The sequence below is a fragment of the Oreochromis niloticus genome, linkage group LG3, assembly GCF_001858045.2.
Source record: "Oreochromis niloticus isolate F11D_XX linkage group LG3, O_niloticus_UMD_NMBU, whole genome shotgun sequence".
Classification (NCBI taxonomy): domain Eukaryota; kingdom Metazoa; phylum Chordata; class Actinopteri; order Cichliformes; family Cichlidae; genus Oreochromis; species Oreochromis niloticus.
In genome coordinates, this window is record NC_031967.2 from 7,760,722 (window position 1) to 7,784,956 (window position 24,235).

At 41.7% G+C, this 24,235-nt stretch overlaps 1 protein-coding gene across 1 annotated transcript in view; it reads left to right on the top strand.

The window, feature by feature from the left end:
• Nucleotides 1-19,497, top strand: part of nlgn2a (neuroligin 2a) — a 236,883-nt gene extending 217,386 nt beyond the window's left edge. The window contains 6 exon segments of the mRNA XM_019349527.2: nucleotides 865-1,050; nucleotides 6,709-6,974; nucleotides 12,169-12,322; nucleotides 13,093-13,196; nucleotides 13,198-13,463; nucleotides 14,688-19,497. Coding sequence (XP_019205072.1) covers nucleotides 865-1,050; nucleotides 6,709-6,974; nucleotides 12,169-12,322; nucleotides 13,093-13,196; nucleotides 13,198-13,463; nucleotides 14,688-15,516 — 1,805 coding nt within the window. The 3' untranslated portion in view covers nucleotides 15,517-19,497.
• Nucleotides 19,498-24,235: the final 4,738 nt, after the last annotated feature.

Consider the following 24,235-nt stretch of genomic DNA (forward strand, 5'->3'; position numbering starts at 1 on the left):
TCAATTATATCAGACAAAGCGCCGAATGAATAATTAATGCGCTAACAGTGCTGCATGCATTGAGTGGAGGTGTTCGGGGTATGTATAGTTCACATTATGTATGCAAATTAGGCCCCTGCACAGCTCACGAGAGGATGCATGTAAGGAACTGTGAAGCTTTGGCTTTTCCAATCAGACCACATTCTCAGTTAATTCAGATCGCTCCCTTTGAGACATTTGCTCATTTCAGAGTCTTCATGGGTGTGATGGGATACACACAGCATGTGTTTTGAGTTGCTGGGGTACTTTAATTGAACTTGAATATTCATGCATTTATCTGTGGCACCTGTGTCGCTTTTTTTTCTGTCCTAAAATCTTCTGCCTGTGAAGGTAAATGTTTCTGTTTGATCTTCTTTATATGTCATATCATGTGTCATGATATTTGATCCGGTTATTTGTACGATTCAGGTCAGGGCCACCTACCTTCCTCAGGCTCACGGCTGTCGTACTCTGAGTAGTTCTGTGTGGAAGTAGCTGCTCAATGACATTAGAGAGAGAAAACGTCATTAAGAGAGGGGCTGAAAAAGCAATTGCTTGTGCCACTCCCTTTGTTGTCTCTGTGCACCGGCTGTGACTCCTTGTTGATGACTGATGGTGCTGCACACTCGAGCGCTCTCGTTCTCTACACTCTTGCAGTTCCCTCCCAGAAGCGGAGCTACAGGCCAAAGTGGGAATCACTTTCCTGACAGATGCTAAATATTAAAGCTACACTTCCTAATAACATCTTGTCTTGTTCTCTCTTCATCCCCCTCCATCCTCCCCATGCTCTTCTGAAAACACTCCCTCACCTTTCTCCTCCCTCCATCTTTGTGTCCCACACATAAGGCTTCCTGAGCACCGGAGATCAGTCTGCTAAGGGGAACTATGGCCTGCTGGACCAGATCCAGGCTCTGCGTTGGCTCAACGAGAACATAGGCCACTTTGGTGGAGACCCGGAGAGGATTACCATCTTCGGCTCTGGAGCTGGGGCCTCCTGTGTCAACCTCCTCATCCTCTCGCACCACTCTGAGGGTAAATGTCATGTTTTATTGTAATGTTTGGTTTTACTCCTCGTACAGCACATATTTTCTTAATATCTTTTCACCACCTTTGCTGCTTTTTCTTATTTAAACCAACATTAACTACCAGCTACCAGCTTGGATCCACCCTGTGTTCTCAAAGAGAGCCAGGTTAGCTTATTTCCAGCTCCGTATTTCATTCTTGGACTTCAGTGGAGATGCTTTACATGGATCACAGGGAGGACCATGCTTCCTTTAACATACATTTCTCGACTAATATATTTTTCTCCTTTGCATACATTCTGTCTGAATGACTAAAGTTTCTGTCCTCAGTCAGTCAGTTCAGCTCTCTTTAGTGAGCCATGTTTTACTTAATGTAAAATATGATAAGAGCAGAAAATTCTTGTCACGTATAGAAGCACAGCTTGCAGCTTCCAGCCCAGAAACAGTTAAGTCCTGTGATGTTCACTTGACACCTTTATCCCCAAAGGAAAACACTGCTTGTCCTTTGAACTGAACCATTTAAGCAGTCATGTAGCTAATGTGCGAGCGGAGGTTTGATCCACGTTATGTTATTCATTTCTTTGGAGGATAAATGGCGTGGGAGCTCCAGCATTACCCTGAATTACCTGCCTTTGGTGTGCGCTCCTCTGTCCGCGCTTCACTGCTCTGCAGCAGGAAGTCTCTCTCTCCACTGAAATCCAACATCTATCTGACCTCGTGCTCCCCATTACCAACAACACACCCCGAGGGCTAAGTGTTAACACCGCGCCGCCAAAAGACAGAGGCCGACAGACCAATCGACTTTGATTGGAACTGAGATCAGCGTGGCCGACGATCCGCAGCCAAATGGTCACGCGCTCGCCGCCTTTGATCATGCTGTTCTTGAAGCTGTCCTCTTCCAGTCGTGGCTCCTCTGTTCTCTCGGCTGCTCGAGGACTCTCCCTCACTATCTCTCTCCTCTCTTCATTTTCCGTCTCGCACACACAAACTGCAAAGGACAGAAACAGGGAAGAAATGGTGGGTGAGAAGAACGAGAGAGATTAGAGAGTGTGTTCACACAACCACGCATCTGTTTCAATTACTGCTGTGTGTGTGTGTGTGTGTGTGTGTCTGAGGCACCAAGCAGACGTCTGACTTGTCTCTAATTTTGACTCATTCTGTCTGCGTAGATGTGCTTTGAAAACAAATGTGTTGTCAAAGCTTGAATGAGCATCTGTGCGCTGCTGCTGTGTCACTGTATCTGTTTAACACAGTGTCTGTAATTACCGCTGATGTCTGTTAACCCTTCACATTAACCCAGACCACTCCCAGACTTTCCTGTTGGTAGGTGAGCACCCCTCTCTGATTGTATATACACATACATAACATAAAAAGCCTGGTAACTTCACTTCTTTAACATTTTGGAGGGAAAAGTTTGTATTTTCTTTGTGTTGCTAAGTCATGGTGTGATTAACATAAGTTAAAAGAGGCAAATAACTGTCCCGACATCCCGCAAAGTGACTAATATTAAATGGGTTATTGTAACTTATGTGCTTTCATTATTATTAGTAGTTTTATTAATGGGAATGCTTCATATGAAGATACACATTTTAATTATAAATTCATATTAGTTGTTTCTGGTCTCTTTATTAGTTATTAGTTATCAAATAAAAGTAAAAATACAATTGAACTTTATGTAAATAACTCTATTGTTAGAGAGCCTCTATCTATTGCCAGTAGCTTAAACACTTTCTTTATTTCATCTGTTAAGGAGATCAGTCAGAGCTTTGACTCAGTCGTATGCTCTGATAATGTGAATGATGTTGGTCAAAATTTGTTCACCATCACTCATATTTCAGACACTGAAGTTGCTAAACTAATTACAGGTTTAAAACAATCAAAAGCACTTGATGTATATGGTATTAACACAAATTTCCTAAAGGAACATATGGATTTGCTTGTACGTCCAACCACTCATGTTTTGAATATGTCTTTCGAACACTCCATTGTTCCAACAGATTGGAAAATTGCTGCAGTTACACCAATTTTCAAAGCAGGTGTGAAGACTGACATGGCTAATTATCGCCCCATAAGCATACTCCCGGTCGTATCTAAAATAGCTGAGAAGTGGGTGGTTAAACTCCTCACTGCTCACCTAGAAAACACCCAACCCTCATTACATCCATTGCAGTTTGGGTTTTGGGCACATCACTCCACAGATACTGCCCTGTGTATGTTAGTGGAGAACTTGAAGAGCTTGCTGGACAAGAGTCCCTGTGTTGGAGTTGTATTTTTAGATCTGAAGAAGGCTTTCGACTCTGTAAACCATCAGATATTGTTGTCCAGATTGACTCAGTTTAATATCTCCAGTCAGGCTCTTCAGTGGTTTGCCTCATATCTCTCACACAGGAAACAGTGTGTGGTGTTGGATGGGGTTAAATCTCCATATTTAGACTGTGATACAGGGGTTCCTCAAGGATCTGTTCTTGGGCCCTTACTGTTCTCTCTTTTTATCAATAACTTACCTGAAGTCTGTCCAAATATATTTGCTCAAATGTATGCGGATGATGCAGTTATATATACGCAAGCAAATAGTGTCCAGCAGGTGGCAAAAGATCTTACAGCTGCTTTAGCATTAATGAATAGCTGGCTGGAGGACTCATGCCTAATGTTGAACACCTCAAAAACTGTCTGCATGTATTTTTCAAAACGTCCCTTAAACTTGAAGCAGTCAAACATATTCCTGGATGGAGTAGAGCTTGATCTAGCACCAGAATTTAAATATCTTGGGGTCATTCTAGACCCAACATTATCCTTCAAGAGTCACATAAATAAAGTGTCCCAGGTACTTAAATTTAATAATCGAAATTTTAATCATATACGTAATAATTTAAATATGAATGTTGCAAAAACGTATTTTTACTCAATGGTCATCTCTCATATGGACTATTGTTTGACGTCCTGGTCACTTGCTTGTCCAACAACACTTAAAACTATTGAAAACATTTATAAAAGAAGTTTAAAACTACTTGACAAAAAAACGACTTCCCACCACCACTGTCATGTGTTAAAAAAACATAAATTACTGAACTTCAATAACTTAATGAAACTTGAAAGAGTGTGTTTAATATATAAAGTCTTACACTCCCTTGCTCCACCACCACTAAAGCAGTTCATTAGGCATAAAGAAAGCTCAGACAGGACCACTCGAGCTACAATCCGAGGAGACTTGTTTATACCCCACAGAGGGACAGCATTTGGGCAGAACGTCCTTTCTGTCCAGGGTGGCCATCTGTGGAACAGTCTTCCCCAATCCATTAGAGAATGCTCGACATTCGATTTGTTTAAGGCAAAGCTTAAAAACTGGTTATGGACAAATCAAGTGTGTGATCATGTATGAGTTGTATAGTTTTAATGTTTTATTTGGGAAGAGAATGGTGTGTATGTGTAAGTTTGGTGATGGAGTTTTTATTATGAATGAATGATGAATTTTTATGAATTATTATGTCTATTTTTTTATGTTTAAGGACAACAGATGGAAATTAGCCTTTGGCTATAATCTGGCATGTTTACATTCATGTAATTTGTTTTTACATTTATGTTCATTAGCATGCACTGTCCTAAATAAATAAATAAATAGTTAGTTATTCCTTTGAAAACCTTGTAATTACTGCATAATAACAGTTAAAGTATGAGTGCTATGACTGATGATTTTAAGTCTTGATGTGTAAAGTATGTTTGCTAGAATATCATTTTTTTCGTGTTTATTTATATAGTTAACTTTTTAAGATTGTATATTTCACAGCCCTGTCATGTGTTAGTCAGAGGTATTCTTTGTTCTCATTGGTGGATGCGGAATGTTTACCTCAGTACTTCTGTGACTACAAGTCATTGGTTGCTGGTTGCCATGACACCACTAGTTCCATGTGTACAGCCCTTTAAAGGGTGGTGGTGCCATCCTGCAAGATTAATAACACGTGGTAAATGTGGGTGACTGACCACAAAACTACAGCTAACTCAGAACATATTCCCTGTTCTAAAGTCAAATTGTGCCCATGACTAACAGGTTTCTCAGCAGTTATTAAACAGCAATAAGAAGGTTAGTGAGCAAACTCTCTAAATGGTCTTCTAGTTGCAGAATATGCAGACTTAGATGTTATTGCTTAATAAAGATTGTGACTGATGAGGAGCCATTCTGCCGCTAACATGCTAATAAGCAGTTTGTCAGTTGTAGATTTATGTGCTTTAATGTAAAATGTTACCTTTTCTTCACATTTTCTTTCTCTCTCCAAGGATTAAATCAACAAGTGAGCTTCAGAGATGTCTCTAATTATAGTCTCTAACTTGCTCTGCTTCCAGCATTAATGCTAATCCACAATGATTACGTTCTGGCTCCAACATGAGCTCAAATAAAAAAAAAATCTAAAACACAACCTTAAAAACCGAGGAACGCCACTTTTAACCCCTTTTGTCTTGTTGCTGACAACCAGCCTCACCCCGTCCCTCACTGTCACCTGTCTGTCCTCATGCCTGCGCTTTGTCATCACCCCGTCGTCATCTTCCTCTTCATCAGCATCTAATGGCGTTACATCAGTCCACTAGACGCCACCTGTCTGTCATGCCTCCCCCCCCTTCTCCCCTCCACCACGGTGCCAGGTAAGGAGTCTGTCATCCTCTCACTTAAGGGACACCAATCATGTCAACAACACAGTGTCACAAATCAGGGCTGACATCAGAGGCTTACAGGACAGATAGCAGGATGTAGGGAGGGGGTTGTTAGTGATACGGATATGAAGGTTAGAGGGAGGCAGAGGACAGTAATCAGTATCCATCCACAGTTAAGAGGAGTGACACAAGGACAGGATGAGAAACAGGAGACTATGTAATAATAATGCCGAAGAGGAGAAAGAGGGAATAAAATGCTTTGAAATGGAAAATACGAAAAAAGCAGCAGCCAAGTAGAGCAAGGTTTCAAGCAGCGAAGGCAAGAGGCACTAAAGGAGCGACAAAGAAACTGATTTTGAAGACGAATAAAATATATCCTCTCTATCTGTCTCTCCTCCCCTCCTCGGCCTCTCTCGGTGCAGATATGTAGGTATAGCTGTTTCCAAGCTACTTCTTACTATAATTGATTTCCCAGGGAAAGAAGGCTCTGCAGCTCTGCTTAATAATTAACTGACCAATCTTCGGCCCAGGAGAAGGGAGAGAAAGAAAAAAGGGAGCTCGGGAGGAAACGAGAGAGAGCCAGGCGGCCCCCTTAATGAGCCACTTGAGTGGTTTAAACAGCACAGGACAGCCAGAACTAAAGGAGAGAGAGAGAGAGAGAAAGAGGGAGACAGAGAGGGGGAAATACATCCAAGGAGAAGCTTGGAGGGGGGAAAAGCACCTAGCTCAAGAAAGGGGAAAAATAGATCTTTTGACATCTCAGATGAGCTTTTTCCCAGTCCTGCCTCCACTTTTTGGAGCTAAAGCTCCACAGCATGCTCCGTCAGTGATGCTCTGGGTCTGTAGTCCCATCCTGTGTCTACAAGCTTTTCTCTAGTGAGAAACATGTGATGAGGAAAAATGAAAAACTCTATTTTTAATCAAGTTCTGTAGTAGAAAGAAAGTTATGTGATTTATACATCAAGCATCCTCCCTCCGCCCTGAGCCTCACCAAAACATCCCTCTTTCCCACGTCTCCTTTCAGGTCTGTTCCACAGGGCCATAGCGCAGAGTGGCACAGCCATCTCCAGCTGGTCCGTTAACTACCAACCCCTCAAGTACACCAAGATCCTGGCCCGGAAGGTGGGTTGCACCTACGCAGAGACGGCTGACCTGGTTGACTGCCTGAGGCGCAAGAACTTCAGAGAGCTGGTGGACCAAGACATCCAGCCGGCCCGCTATCACATCGCCTTTGGGCCTGTTGTGGACGGAGACGTAGTTCCTGATGATCCAGAGATTCTCATGCAGCAGGTGAGGGTCTGATAACAGCAGCTGCACATCTCTGTTGTGTTTTATTATCCGAGCAAAGTGGTGAGAACTCCTGGGATCAGCCATGACGTGAAACCAAAACTAACCAAACTGTAAAGCAGAGAAAATAACTGCAGTGTTGGTGATGTACATGATCGGGGCGGTATACTTTAGACACACTGAGAAGTTTCCCTTGTGTTGTCATGAGCATTTGCCAGAAGCCCAAAAAGCAAACAAATAAGACTTTATTAATAGGAAAAGTATAAACACAAGTACACACAAAGAAGAGACACAACTATAGAGACAAAGAGCGATCTGACTGGGACAAGTAAAACTAACTGGGAGAGCAGTTTTCTTCCAACAATTGCTACCAAAATAAAACAGGAAGCAACAAGACACATTAGCAAATAAGCTAAATGTAGTCAGACCTGGAAAATGTTAAGCTGGAACAGAACAAACAAGATGTGATCCTGTAATTCAAAGCCGACAGAGTCGTCGAGGTTTTCAAAGAGCAGGTTTCTCTTCTCAGTTCGATTGGAATATTTTCATGTGACAAGAATAAAAAGTTATTATTCTTTTTTATTCATCCATCCAGATGTTATTTTGGATCATCTTCTGAGTGAAAAACTGAAAAAGCTGATTTGTGTGTATTATTAGTGTAAGTAACCACTGCTGGTTGACCAGGATTTTTAATTACAAAAGAGATTCTTCAAAAGTTTTATTATTATTTGATTAAATAAATGCTACATTTTGAAGAGGCTGCAGATGCAATCAGTGTCATTAATGTGAAAGTCATTTTGTGAGACGGGGGAAGTGTTTTATGTAAGGTGAAAACAATCAAACAAAAGGTGTGTAGAAAGCAGTAACGTGAATCTGAAAATCACTACAGGGACATATTGTGTGTGAGAGGAAGAAGTGTGAGTTTTGCAGCTCTATGCATTAATCGACACTGCAGACTTTTAAAGGATCGGCCCTGAAGCCGTGACCTGCAGAACAGGCAATATGATGAAGATCATGGACTTAAGAGTCATATACAGGGTTCTTGAAATCCTTGAAAATGCTTGAATTGTAATATTGTCTTTTCAAGGTTTGAAAAGTGCTTGAATTTCAGATGTGGTTCTTAAATTTGCTTGAAAGTGTTCTAACTAAAAGTTACTGTGACTCAAACATAGAAAAATTCGATTTTTTTATTTCCCACACCTAATTTATTAGAGATGATTTTATTTAAAAGTATTTTATAGCATATAACACCTTTGAAAATATGCTTTGGTTCACATTTAACTCCAGAAAATCATCAATCAAAATATGGATATTACCTGACCAAAGATTTGTGGTGACGTCACTGCTCTTTTAACTGTTTGGTGTCTTTGCTTTGTTTGCTGGTTGTAGAAATGGTTTATATGAGCTCTTAGCCAAGATTCTGAGGTGTCTGTGGACACATTACTCATGTTGGCACTTATATTTCTGACCTTTTCTTATAACCGATTAAACGTGATCTCCTCGCTTTTGCTCCCATGTTTGGTGGTGTAGGTGCAAATGATCAGTCATGACATTCTCATAATAAATAAGATACTGCAAATAATTATTTCTGCATTTGTGCGATTGAAGTGAATTGAAAATGTGTATGCAATGACACTGTTTTAAAGATTTGGCCTAAACAATTTTGGAATGAATGAGCCTAAACATGATGACCTAACTAGTGATACCCTGATATACACACACACACACACACACACACACACACACACACACACACACACACACACAAGCATGTTATGCCGGTTTCAGCTGAAACAATGTTTCAAACAATATTCTGGGTTTTTAGTTCACCATCTATGAGGTTTCAAGAAGACAATAAAGACAGATCTGAATGTTTGAAAATGTTTTGGAAAGATTCTGTAAAGATGAGATGAAAAATACTCAAAGGATAAATTCAATTGGTTTATTATTTAGATAATTTGAAAAAAAAGTTAAACAAGCAAATAATGAAAAAAGGTAAACAAGTAAATAAAGAAACAAGGTAAACAAGTAAATAAAGAAACAAGGTAAAATGAAGTAATACTGAAAAAAGTTAAACAAGTAAACGAAGAAAAATGTAAAATGAAGTGAGAACAAAAAGTTAAACAAGTAAATAAAGAAAAAAAAGGTAGAGGAGAGAAAACCCCAACAATCCCCTCTGAGCAAGCACTTGGTGACAGTGGGGAGGAAAAACTGCCTTTAAACGGGCAGAAACCTCCGGCAGAACCAGGCTCAGGAGGGGACAGTCAACTGCCGGGACTGGTTAGGGGGGTGAACAGAGGTGGAGCAAAACGAGGCTACATCAGGTGAGGAAGCAGCAGCGTCTCTCCTCCGGAACAAGCGGAACCATTTTGTCTTCTTTTTCATGCACTTTTCCACGAGCGCTTTTTTCTCCAGGATGAGATTTCTCAACTCATCGATTGTTTCTGTGTTTTGCTTTTCAAGTTTCTTACATCTTTGTTCCACCTCTTCTAATGTTGCTTGTTGTTCTTCAAGCTTGTCTTTGAGTTGTTTGGATGTTGCCTCCTGTATCAGCTTGTCCTTGTGCATGTCTGCATTTCTCTCTTGGACTTCTTTGTGCTTGTCTTCTAACTGCTCGTTTCTTTTCTGGATTTCTTGGAGCGTGAGCTGCAGGTCTTCATGTATTTTGTCTTGTTGTTGTTTTTGTGCCTGCATTTGAGTGTTTTCACGCTTCAAGTTACTGAATTCCACCAAAATCCCCTTAACGAGCTCGGAGTTGTTTCTCGCCATCTGATCGATTCTTTTCTGCATCTGTGAGCAGCGTTTCTCCAGTTTGTCCTTTTCGTCTTCCACTTTAGTTACTTTGTCCTCCAGCTGATTACAAAACTCTTGCAGTTTTAGATTTTTAGACTCAAAGTCCTGGACAATACGTTTTCCTTCTTCCAGTCTTTCCTGCTGTTGCTCTTTCTGTTGAAGAAGGTCTTTATTTTGGCGCAGTGTTTCATCCAGGCTTTCTTTCAGCATTTGGTATTTTTCCTGCATGCTCTTCAGTTCGTGCTGCAAGTCTCTTTGCTTTTTGTCCTGCTCTTCCTTCTGTTGTTGGATTTTTCTCTTTTCTTCCACAACTTCACGGAGCTGTCTTTGGAGCAGCTGATCCATTTGGTCGATGTATTGGAGATCCCTTTGTGTCTTATCAGTCATCGTTTTCTTGTCTTGGAGCTGGTTGGTCATTTCTTTTAGTTCTGCGCTCTTTTGCTTATTTTCTTTAATGAGGTGCACAATTTGCTCTCGGGCCTGAGCAAACTTGATTCCCCAGCCCTCATTAATAATTTTTATGTCCGGCTGGCGCTGTTGTCTTTCTTCCAGCTCTTTATTTTGGGCTTCCATTCGTCTACACTTGTTCTCCAGTTGAAGTTTCTCGTCTTCAATTTGTTGCATTTTTTTCTGGAGAAGGTAGTTTTCCTTCCTACTCTCCTCTAATGCCCTTTGGAAGGATGAGACGCCATTTGGGGAAATTGGCCGGCCACGCCAGGAAGGAGAGGCGGCGTAATCTTTTTGATCTGGTTGTTTGTTTCTTGGAAACATGTTGGAGTTTCTATACGATGACTTTGAAAAGCTTTCCAAATGTTTCTGTGGTGAACGTTTCGTAGGCTGCAAACACAGATGCTGCTGAAACGAACTAAAACTTGCTGTGTCTCACCCCTATTTTAGGAAAAACATCAAAGGACTTAAGATTCTTAAGATCTCCCTATGACATCATCACTCCCTAAGCCAATGAGATTGTCACAAGACATTTTGGAATGGGGTATTTTTTTTTTAAACTGTTTTCAAACTTAACTTAAAATTTCAGTGTTTCCTAGTTGTGGAGTATTGGTTAGTCCAGTCGATTAAGAAATTAATTGTCACAAACATCCCTAATATTATATAACAGACAACAGAAAACAAGACAGTTTTTTTTTCTACGCAATAGAGCTATAATAAAAGTTTTTTTTAAAAATTATCCTACTTTTAATAAAAGAGAACATTTATTAAAGAATATGTATTTAATTAAAAATCTCTGTTCATCTAAAGCAGGGGTCAGCAACCTTTAAGACCCAAAGAGCCATAATTGGCCTACCTGGGGTTGAAAGTTTCGATAAACCGGCGAAACGCCGTGCAGGAAGAGATCATGTCCCTGCAGATGAAGCACTCGGAGCATGACGCTCACCACAACATGGAGCCCCTGCAACCCCACGACATCCTGCGGCCCCAGCGATGAAAAAATAACAAAATATAATTTTATTTGTATATTGCAAAATCACAATAATCTTCCAATTTAGAATTACAAGTTAAAAAAAAAGAAGAACTAACACAAATAAAATACACTTCAGCTAAATACTAATTTATTTTCCCAAACCACGCGGAGCCGCACTATAAGGACTAAAGAGCCGCAGGTTGCCAACCCCTGATCTAAAGGGTTTAACAAAAAGGGGGAGCTTCCTGCTCGAAAATGAAATGTCCCCATTTTATGGGCTTGGGTGCTTAACTAGTTAAAAAGAACAAAAAAACAAACAAACATCTGTCTCCTATTTTTTTTGTGTCACACGGGAAAGAAGCATCAATATCTGATGAGAAGACTTTTTAATTTGTTGGTGTTTGTGGTGTTTGGTGCAGTTTTCCTGTTTTCTGGGTTGTTTATTTCAAGTGGAGATGAAGATCTCTAACAAGTTGATTTGTTCACATTTGCACATCTTAATTTTTAAGAGGAATGTGTTTGTTGAGTTTGTACACTATATGCATGTAAGGCAACCATTTCCTTTTTCACTATTTTTGTGTGGTGCATTTTTCTCTTTTAACAAAAAGAGGAACAAAAGACATTTAAGTCGTCCTAAGATGATTTGTTTAAATGTTTACATGGTCTTACTGAGGTGATGCAAAGTGAAACATACTTTCTCTTTTTTGGTAATGTGCTGGAAAAGCTTGAAAATGGACCTTGAATGTGCTTAAAATGTGCTTGAATTTGACCCTGAAAAATGCGTATGAACCCTGCATATATTGCAGTATTCACAGTTTATAGTAGGAATTTCATGCCAACAGCTATTCTTTATTTTGTTTACTGGGAAATGAAATGCTGCCAATTCTCAAAGCTGTGTTTCAGCTGCACTTCCTGTTGTAGACTTGTGATGCACACAGGCTCTGTTCCAGCACTCAGCATGTTCTTCCTTATTTTCTCCACCAGGGGGAGTTCCTAAACTATGACATCCTGATAGGAGTGAACCAGGGAGAGGGGCTGAAGTTTGTGGACGACAGTGAGGACAACGACGGCATCTCAGCTGCGGCATTCGACTACACCATCTCCAACTTTGTTGACAACCTCTACGGATACCCAGAGGGTGAGGACGCCACCTCTGTACACTGCCACTTTTTCAGTTATTCCATTTTACAGCCTCCTCTCACTTAACTGCGTTTTGCAGCAGCATCAGGTTTTGTCTTATTAGGAGCCGCATTAGTTGGTTTCTTAGTTTTTTTTCTTTTTGCTGTATTCATTAAAATAAACAGATAATCGTCAAAATGACAAATGTGGGCAATTATCAAAGCATACATTACAGTTCTGACAGCTTGAGTTCACATGAATTTTCAAAAGAATATCAAAACCTGTGAAAGTGCTTTAAGCGTTTAAAACCTGCGAGTAAAGAATGGAATCAGTAAAATGTAAAATGTGAAGTGAATCAAACAAGACAAGCGTGCTAAAGAGAGCCACCCATCCACATCACGGCGTGTCTGCGCCTTAACCTTTGAGGCTCTGTGGGCAGTAATGCTATCATCCCCCAGGTAGTCGGCTCCCAATCTCAGCGTCGTTGTTTCTGACAGATCGGCCTGCGAACCCCTCACAGCCGAACCACAGTCACAGTACAGACATGTTTGGATAATGCAGCCATGCTTCCTCTCTACTGCCTGTCACTCCTTCTGTTATGTGAAAGACTTTTTTTCCTCTCTAGATTTTCACTCGCTTCCTGGCTCTTGGTTCATCTCACCAACGTGTGCTTTGGTTTCATATCTTTCGATCAGACCGATCTCTTAAAAAATATCTCGCACTGCTGTTACTTTACTCTTAGCAGTTTTTCACTTTTATCTTTCTTCCCCTCCTGTGCTTCTTCACCAGGCAAAGACATCCTGAGGGAGACCATTAAGTTCATGTACACAGACTGGGCGGACAGGGACAACGGCGACATGCGGCGGAAGACTCTGTTGGCCCTGTTTACGGACGGGGCACCAGTGGGTGGCACCAGCTGTGGCCACTGCCAAACTCCATGCTGAGTTTCAGTCCCCAGTTTACTTTTACACGTTCTACCACCACTGCCAGACCGAGACGCGGCCCGAGTGGGCCGACGCTGCGCACGGAGACGAGATACCTTACGTGTTCGGCGTACCGATGATCGGTGCCACGGACCTGTTCCCGTGCAACTTCTCCAAGAACGATGTGATGCTGAGCGCTGTGGTCATGACTTACTGGACTAACTTCGCAAAGACTGGGTAGGCCTCATGTCATAGTAGTGTAAACTGTAGCTGTTACGGTTTGTTCTCTGACAGAACTACAGGCTTATCAAGCAAAGGTGTTGATTTAGCTGTAGACTTTAATGTGTTTCCAAAGTGTTTCCGTTTTGTTACAGTTCAGGTAAAGTTGTCTAAGTCTGTTAACATGTCACAGGACTTAAATGGCTCAGGGCTCAGTCTCTGTAACACTTTAACCAGATCAAATTAGTGATGATTTAAATTAAACATAATCTCAGATTTTACAGTTTTTTGAAGAAGTTGAAAAAAATTAAATATCATTCAGTCTATAATTTGAGGTAAAGAGAGAGCGAGAACAATCAAATTACAGGAGAAAGAAAGAAAAGTTAATGAAATGTAGCAGCGACATGTAAACACAGTTGGATGATGAAGTCAATGCATCATGGGAAGTTTCCCACTGCAAACTGAGCCTATATCAGCAGGACTGAGGGTTGATTTAGGGTCGTGTGCTCCAGCTTTAACTATAGGCTCTGTCAAAAATGATCAACACAGATGTAACATGAAGAGCCTTTCAAGAACAGAGAAATTGTGGTGCGGTGATCGTGGTCCCTTCAGGTCCCCTGACTGATCACTGCTAGAGAGGTACAAAGAAAAACTGAGATATGTAATTTATTTGCGCCTATATTAAGAATGAAATGTTTCTTAGGATTAGCTGTAAACAATTACAAAATGAATTACATTAAATTAAATTAATTAAACATTAAATTCTTTGATCTATTGAATTTTTTATTGTGGTAGAAATCCTAAAGTGTTTCTACTGTTGTCATGTGCTTTGCTTTAACACTCTAACAGGCGATGCTACCATAGAACTGTTGCAGTAAAGTATGATAGTGGTGCAATAATAGCAGCTGCTTATTATGGGCTGAATCTGCCGGCTGATTTAGTTTTATGTCATCTTTTTTGTTTTAGTGTGAATCTGTAATTAAAATGCTTATAGCCTTGTAGTCCTCTTGAATACTTGAATCTGGGTTGCTAGTTTAATTCCCGTGTGGCTTTGAAGAATTGAACATACTGGTTCACCAAAAGCATCCAGAGCCCAGAGCAGCCGGTTGGTCTTAGATAGTTTAAAGGTTGCACAGAGAATGGGCCTCCTGTCTGTATTCAGTGTATTGATGCCACATGTTACTTATAATGGAGACTGAGTATAACTTTGAACTGAAACGTTTAACCTTTATGCTCCACCAGGGACCCCAACCTGCCCGTCCCTCAGGACACCAAGTTCATTCATACCAAGCCCAACCGCTTCGAGGAGGTCATCTGGACCAAGTTCAACTCGAAGGACAAGCAGTACCTTCACATCGGTTTGAAACCTCGTGTCAGAGACAACTACAGAGCTAACAAAGTGGCCTTTTGGCTGGAATTAGTCCCTCATCTTCACAGCCTGCACGACGTGCTCTTTCCCACCACTACGCGCTCCCCCGCAGGCCGTGACCCCGGAACCAGGAGGCCCGGAAACAACGTTCCTCGAACCACTCGTCATCCTTACCCTACCTTCCCGTCAGATCCTGAGCCCGAGGGCTCAGAGCGCCCGCCCCAGGACCTCTTTCCCGGAGACACCCGCGACTACTCCACCGAACTGAGCGTGACAGTTGCGGTTGGAGCGTCGCTCCTCTTCCTCAACATCCTGGCCTTCGCCGCCCTTTACTACAAGCGTGACAAGCGGCACGAGATGCGCCGGCACCGGCTGTCCCCTCAGCGGGGCGGCCCCGCCAACGACCTGGCTCACAGCCAGGAGGAAGAGATCATGTCCCTGCAGATGAAGCACTCGGAGCACGACGCTCACCACGACATGGAGCCCCTGCGACCCCACGACATCCTGCGGCCCGCCTGCCCTCCCGACTACACCCTGGCGCTGCGCCGCGCCCCCGACGACGTGCCGCTGATGACGCCAAACACCATCACCATGATCCCCAGCACCATCACCAGCATGCAGCCTCTTCACGCCTTCAACACGTTCCCCTCTACTGGCCACAACAACACCCTGCCCCACCCCCACTCCACCACCAGGGTATAGTAGGGACAGGCCCGACACAGCGCCACCTAGGGACCAGGAACACTGGCTCTGCTACCGCTCTGGAAGGGAGGCCTCTGGACGTGGGCCTTCGTTCTGTCCTCTTATTCTCTTCTTTCTCCAAAAGCAACTACACCTGCTGCGTCATGTGCTGTAAAACTTGGCAGCTCCCTCCACTGGTGGCATGTGGAGGTGCAACTGAAGTGTACAGCAGCAGATGAGCAGTTTGGGGTGGGGGTGGGGTGGGTGACTCAGATCTTTCAAAGATACTGTTTTCAAAGACGGTCTGCTGTTTCCAGGCTCAAGACCTCCAACATTCGTCAAAGGGACGAATGCTCTCTCGCTCCTCGCTGTTTTCTCTTTTTTAGCGTCATCTCTTTTTCCATCTCCTGTGTGTTATGTGCACATTATGCTTCTCTTTTCTACATCTGTGTTTTATTACTGCTCTCTTCCTCTCATGTGACACGCCTCCCTCCTGTCTTCTCTAAAAATTCCCGATCTTCTGAGCAGTTTGGAGGGGGAGGCGTACACTAAACATATAACTATGAAAACACTGATATCTTTCATTCTACCAGCATTTTTAGGTGCCAAGTAAGTACTGCTGTGTTTGCTTTCTCATCGAGGGAGAAGAAAAACGAAAGAAAAATAGAGTATCGCTATTTACCGTCAACTAACAGAGTTCTGTCATGTTCTCATGACAAAGTGCCAAACTGGCCCTCAGTCGTGGTTTTCTTTCTTTCATCTTCTCTTTTTTTGTTGTTTTGTTTGAAGCATTTGTTTAATTGTTGTTTTTTATTGTGTGGAAAGAATTTTTCTGAAAATATAGATATAGAGAAATGATATTATATATAGTTCTATATAAAATGTGTACAAAGGAGAAAGTATATAAAAGGGTTTTCTCAGTGGGGGATCTATGCATGAATTATTTTTAAAGACGCGGGGAAAAGGACACTGTACCTGTCGATGCACGTTTCCCAAAATCTAAACGAGTCATATCGCTCCATGTTTGCTACTTTTGGTTTTTGGTTTTCTCCCGCAGAGTAAGAGCATCGCAGGAGCTCCTGAAGTCAAACGACGCCTCCCAGCACTCATTTATTAAAATGGAGTCGATGCCAAAAGTCTTAAACGTTAGAATCAAAGCAACAGCTGTGAACTCAGTCATGGTGTCATGTGCAGCCTTCATCTTACTGTCACTACTTTTTCTTGTTAGGGTACGTGAGGTAAAGCGTCCGTCGATGTAGCTTGATTGTACAAAATTATTTTTCTACGTTATTAACAAAATAGAGCAGAGACTGATGCTGCTCCTGTCTGACCCCTTATTTCTGGCACATGTGTATTCTGACTGACGTGTGTGTGTGTGTGTGTGTGTGTGTGTGTGTGTGTGGGAGCGGCTGTCACTGTGTGAGTGTGATATCACGTCTGCATCACTCAAGCGTAGGCGGGTCCGCGTCAGACAACAATAAACAAAAAGCAGAAAAAGTCCAACAGTAAAACTCAGACTCCAGCATGAGCTCCTTCCTGCTGCTTAACCAAACACCTTCCTCCATATCATCACCGCTCCCTCCCTCCTTCCTCCTCTCTCCATCCTGCACCACCTTTGTTATTTAACACCGACCCCCTCCACCCCCAAACTGATAATCAGAAAATTTCCCAAACACCTGACTTCACTGTGTCGACACCGTTCCTCACTATTTCTGACCTCAGTTCAGCTCTGCTATTATCCTCACATTAAGGGTTCATTCACCTGCCTGCAGATGATCTGTGAGCTCGTCGGTTGTAAATTAAACTCTAAGCACACTGAGGGTAACCGGGAGGCGTTCAGGGCCTGCAGTGCAGAGCTGCAACATGAAAAAAAGGGATGGGGGCTCAGATCTCCTGAACAGGGTAGAAACAACACGGTGGGTTTGTGCTGTTTGTGATTCCTGCTCCGTCACTCTGGTGGAGACGACTGCAGCTCAGCAGCGCTCCCTGCTGATCCTCTGATGAAGATGTCAACAGTATGTAAACTGAGCTGATGTGCTGCTGTTTGAGCCCACATGGTAGCGTACGTCCAGTATGGGAGAACTTAGTCACCGGTGCTGTCTTTGCTTGTGCTCTAGCTTTAGCCTGTTTGATTGTTTGTTTTCTATTTTATTACTGCCTAAAAGAGGAGGTGGGGGAAACACATGCCTGACTTCTCCTGTCAGAGGTTTTGTAAGCTCACTGGAAGGGAAACGTGCACAATGTAAATCATAAAACAACTGACTGGGGCTGTGCTGCAGGTGGATCAGTGCTGTGGACAGTAGCTGTGGAAAAGAGACTGGACAAAGACTCTCAGCCTTAAATACAGGACAGAGGATGATCCCATCATCTTTCAGCTAACAGTGTGGAGCAGAAGGACGGCCGGCTGATGCGTCCATATGAACCCTTTTGTACTCACTCCTGTGTATAAGGAGGCGGCCAGGGGTTGTGTAGTTAACCTCAGCACCACACAGCTACAGCAGAGGAGAGAACACAAACGAGTCCTTTCATTCGGCTCTGTTCTTTCTCCTTGTCTGTTTTATAAGCTAACACTAGAGGGCGCCATTGTGGCACTTTCAGCGCTCACTCTGAGGTCACTGGACAGAGAAGAAAATACCAAAATGGGAGACGGATGGAGACGAAACATCTGGAAGAAGATCAGAACTGTACATTTTTAAGTGTAAGAAAAAAACAGACAAAATATTTGTAAATATTAAGTTTCTTGTTTATTTTGTTTTGGGGTTTTTTTGTTTGTTTTTTTGGAGTGAATGAATGATATGCTTATTTTGTGATGACAAAAGACAACAGGTGCAGTTTGTAATGAGAAGAAAAAAATTGCCGTTAGCTTGAGGTTTCAAATGAGTTCATCCTTACTACCGATCAGTTTTGTCTTTGTTTTTTAAGCATTTATTTTATTTTTGTCATAACGTCGATCGTTATCATGTGACCATCCTGTAGCAGGAAGGTCGCTGTAGCAGAAGTCATCTCCACTGAAGCCCCCTCACAGCAGAGGGCCAGTCATGCTGTTTATTAGGATTTGCTAGTTTTCAGTGAGAAAAAACATTTTCATTAAGTTTTAAATCGTTTCGTTGCTCCTTTTTCTGCGATTGTCATAAAATCGTCGTCCTCTTTTCAAGCCTTAGATGACTTTTATTGTGAAATATGAGTCTTGTGATCAGAGATGAATCTGTGCTGCATGATGTGCGTAACATCAGAGCGATAAAAGCCAGCTTTGCCTTTCAGTGATTCGCAGTAAGGACATAAATGACCTAAACTGAGACTGAAAAAAAGTGCAGTCAGTTAAATGTTAGCTCACCTAACATGTAGCAGTGTTTACATGTAGCCATGTTTGACAGACTCCAGGGCTTTGATACCATAAGATGCCTCATATCCTCACAGACTCATGAGATCACACAGGTGGTCTGACCTGCTCGTGTCACACTGTGCTGTCTGTCCGTCCGTTGTTTTTCTCCTGCAGTGATGTTATGTAGCAGAAAAACAGTTAGATGCTCGAAAAGTGCAGAGCGATGGGTGACGTGTGGAGTACATCAGTCTGTGTGTGTTCAACAGCTGTTAGAGCCACACTTTGTCATTTCTGTGGTTTAACTGCTGGATTTATTTTATTTCAACACTCAAAAACTGTCAGCAAAGCAAAACATGATGATTGGATGATCCCGTGTCACTTCCACAGTGTCAAACGTGCACAGAGACAGTGACACCCACAGAGAAACCCTCAGCTTGGTGTCCATTGCAAATCTGCACCTGTTGTCTTGTTTCTACTTTCTTTGTTGAACTCAGAAACTCGAGACTTGAGATGAAGAAAAATGTTAAATAATGGAATAAAAAAAAGATGATTATTAAAAAAAAGTAAAGTAAAATTATATAAATAAATGAGGTGATGATATTTCTGTTTACTTTAGAAGTTATTATACACTGTATGCTGTGATTCTGATCTGGGAAACATTAAAGACATTCATAGCCAGACTGCTGACTTTGTGTCTTTATTCAGACCAATGTTCCCTCTAATTTTTCATGTGTCTGAGCGAACACACAAACTCCCTGAGCGATCCCTTGGACCACTGTGAGCGACATCAGACGTGTGCACTGTGGTCACGCCAGCATCTAATCCATCCAAGTTACATGGTTTATTACAATAATCAAATTACAACATTTACATTTATGTTAGACTACTTTTAATTAACTGCTTTAGCCCACTTACAATGAAAATTTAAAAAATCTTGTTCATGACCTGTGTAGTATGTTAACACTATTGGAAGTAAAAATAACTTTAACTCCAATTTTGAAAACACAACTTTTTCTTTTTTTTTCTTCATAAAGCTCTGACTTGTATTATGAGTCTGAGTCTGTGGTCTGGGAGAGTCCTATAACTCTCTGTCTGCAAAATACAGTATATAATGACCAATGCTGGGCAATTAATTATATAGTTACTACTTCAAAGAAGTAACTCAGTTTGGCAAACAACAAAGTTTTTTGCAGCTATTTTTTTTTAATGCAGCCAAGGCGTTTTTAAATAAACATTTCAAAGTATTTACAGAACAATCAGCTGTTCTGCATCAAATCTGATGCCACACAAATTATTTGTGCCACTCCAAAAAATAATTTCTGTCCACTATGAGATAAAGGAGAACAACAGCCTGATACCTGCAGGCCTGACAACAGGAGATGTATCACTCCTGTAACACCTGTAACATTCAGCAGCCGCCTCATTGTTCTGACACACACAACAAAACTATTGACTACACTACACACTAACTACACAAGATTTGCGCTAAACGTCTCAAATCTGTCACATCTCAGAACACCGCCGTCACTCCTAAAACTTCCCCCCGTTTCTTAACAACTAGATGCCACGTTGCCATATCATTTTTTGATTGGTCGACACGGTAATTTTTTCGACCAATAGGAAAGGGTGGGGGGGTTTTGGTGTTGTGTTTGCTCACAGGCAGAGAGTGCTTTCGAGCGGTTTCCTTATAAAACGCCGTTTTTACCGTTTCTTCCCGCAGTAAATATAAACAACGATAGTATTCAGGAAGAAAACCAAACATTGCAAATATTTTTAAAATAACTCTGGTTTTACGTGGCCTCTCAACACAATTTAAAAACTGGTATAAAGTCCACACTTTTTCCGTCAATTGTTCCGTCTGTCCTGCTCACATCTCCAATGGTTGTACACGTTGTCATTAATGTGGCTTCACTGCACATCAGCCATGCCGCTTTGCTAGCTAAAACACCGGTGTCGGCACATAGGACGCTGTCATAGCCTGTCAACGACGTTGATTGGCTGCGTGTATACTAATGTGAATTGACTATGTGCACGAGAAAATGCTAACTTCCTGGTTTGAGGCCGGATATGGGGTTGTACATTTCCGGTAGCTTTACTTTGCGGTAAATCGCTGCTGCGAAGATATACTCCAAAATCATGTCCAAAACTCGAAAACGGAAAGATTGCGTTAAGTTCCAAAGAGCAGAAGGTGGGAACACTCACCACTGTTGTGTCACAAAAATCCTAATGATAGATTTTGACGTTTAAAACCACTTAAGCCCCACGCCCGATACTGAGGCCAAAAAGGAGGAGATCACGTTTAATCGGTTATAACGATTATATATATAAGTCCAGACATGTGTGGTATCCACAGAAACCTCAGAATCTCAGCTAAAATGTCATATAAACCATTTCTACAACCACCAAACACACCGAAAATAAGCCGCGATTAAACCAGCAGTTACGTAAATGCGCAGAAGTCCGCTAAACAAACAAAACCGAACCAGAAATTCTTCAGACTTCATGTAACCGGTTAAAGATAGGCTGGTTAGCTCCCAGAGCTATCACTGACTCCACACACCAAGTTTCACCATGATCAGACCAAAATTCACTGAATTAGCCGCAAAAGAAGACCACAAAAACACACAGCGGCGCAAATGCCCTAAGACAGAAATTGGCTTACCGTCCCGATTTCCTCCATTATTTTCGCCGGTAGCCGGTAACCACGTGATTGACGTTTAAAGAGTTTAGATCGATCGGTTGTTTGCATCACTCAACACAAGCAGAACTGCATCACTGCAGCATAAGACACATCGTCCACATTCAGAAGCACATCTCTGTATAGTGACTGGTCTTATTCTTTAAACAGGCAAATGTTCAGCATTCAAACTACAGATGAACAACAGTCACAGATGTTTCCCGTTATGTCCACACCTACACAGCATGTTAACAAACTGTGAAAAAAGCCACACAAAAAATGAACGATTGCTGGTGAGGGTTTCTATACATTAGTATGTATGAAGGGTATGTTGTGACTTACTTTCAAAATTACAGTGGTCCCTCATTATAACGTGGTTCACCTTTCACCTCGCTGTTTTGCGGATTTTTTAGTGCAAGTTTTCATGCTTATTTTTACGTCACATTGTGTCCTGCGTCCTGATCGCTGCAGACGATCTCCTCCGTGACGTCTCTCCTGTACAGTACAGAATCGCTGCATCGATTGCTAGCAGTGTGACTCTGAAGTTCAGTACTGGATGTCCACGATGTCCACGCATCAAAAAATAAAATTGGCTACTTGACTTCACCTATCGCTGGTTATTTTTAGAACATAACACCCACAATAAACGAGGGACAGCTGAGAAATATAACATTTGAATCCCTTTTCTCTTTTGCTCTGAGGTGTGGGGGAAAAATATCGACAAGTCCATGAACATCATTTACAGATATATTGCGTAAATGCCCAAGACATCTATAGAAATGTAAATCGCCGCTTGATTCATTCATTTGCTTAACTTGTTTTGGACCGTAAACAAGGCGCGAATAGGACACCGGAAACAAAGCTCCACACAGGAGTTTTTGCACTGGAAGTAGCATATGCTAACGTGCACATAGTCAATCGCATTATTGGCTGGACTATAGGATAAGGTGGCATCGTTCTAATCCCATACAGGAGCAGCCAGTCACTTACTGACTAACACTGCAAAACAGAATTCTTAAAGTTTTAATTTTAATTTCAATTCAGGTTAGATTTTTTTTGTGCGCAACGCAGATTTTCTGTGCGCAGAGACCGTGCCAGCAGTGCGCAATTGCGCACGTGCGCAGCTTAGAGGGAACATTGATGAAGACTCTTAAAGCACGGACAAGGGTTAAAACCTTTTGTTTTACCATTTGTGAGGTAAAACTGTGGAACAGTTTTCCTGTGGACCTACAGCAATGTTCAAGCATTAGTCAGTTCACAACGATGTTTCAAAAACTGCTTTTGGAAGAAAATGAAAGTAATAAAGTTGTAGACTTTTAGTCAAGACCGCCTAAACCAAGACCAAGACAATACCAAGATTAGAGGGTATCGAGACCAAGACAAGACAAGACCAAGACCAAGACAGAGACAAAAAGGTCTTTAAACTGCAGCCAGATGCTGCTTTGTTTATAGGTGTCAGGCATATTTATGTGTTTTTGCGATGCACTCGCACAGCCCTCCTCACCGCTGTCTACTGTCTCACTCACTTACTGAGAGGACAGACGCACGCTCCACTTGACTGCAAAGCAGATAATGCTATTAGAAATTGAAATAAAGTAGAAAAACTTATTTTTTGGCATACAAATTACTTTTTTTCGTGTTATATTGTCTGTGTTTGACAAAATGTGCTGATTTTTCACATGTGATAGCAGAACTGAATTGGGCATGCACAGGATGAGTCACATCATTTGAAACTTAGCCCTGACTGGAGAAATTGGAAGTGTTACAACTGACCCACGTTACAACTATCCCCGGTCTCCCCTATTATGTCTGTGTTAAATATACAAGTTGTGGCCACTTTCACAAGATTTGATTGTTTAAAATTCACATCGACAAAGTAAGGATTCTGGGGGACATGAGGTGTGCTCCAGCAAATATTTCCTCTGTGGTCCCATTAAAGATGGATTTAAACATGAAAGAGTGTGAGATGGCAAAAGCAAAGACATTCTGTACTTAATCAGAAGTACAGATATTAGTGGCAAAACCACTCCAGTAAAAGTAGCTCTTTGGAGGATTTTTCTACCAGCTATTTTTGTGCAAAGCTAATTGAACCTTGTGCTATATTAATGTATCATTAAAGTAACATTAATACATAAGAAAATGACCTTTACTTCTTTAAATTTTAATTTTCATAAATATACTCAGCTTGAATCAGTTTGGTAGAACATGAGCAGAGAAAAAGACGAAAGATTTTAAAATATCTCTACTGTTAAGGTTCAAAAATATATTGAGAGAGGGAATTTAAAAATAACCACAGATCCAGCCTGATGTATTTAGACGGCATTTTAATAAACACATGTGTGAGTTCAACAACCCAGTCAGTGTTGAACTGTCTTTCTCATATTCAGACAACTGTTTTATGGGGTTAAGATAGTACAGCCCCCTTTTCTGTTACTAGGCAGAAATACGTCACACCAAAACCACAATGACTTTTAACATAGAACATCATCTTCGTGTCGACGGCTGATGCTTCCTGTCAGCCCGCCTTCGTTGTCGCTTATCTTCTGGGACATCTGTTGCACTTCCTCTAAGTACGTCGGCACACATCTTCACTTCTGCCCTACCAAAATAGATCTACCATGGTGTGTATGTGTGTGTGCGTACACGTGCGAGGGCGCGTGCATGCTGTGTACTGCGTACGTGTCATGACCTCTCACTATTTGTCTGTCTGTACGTGCAGAGTTTGCATCTGCTTTCTGAAC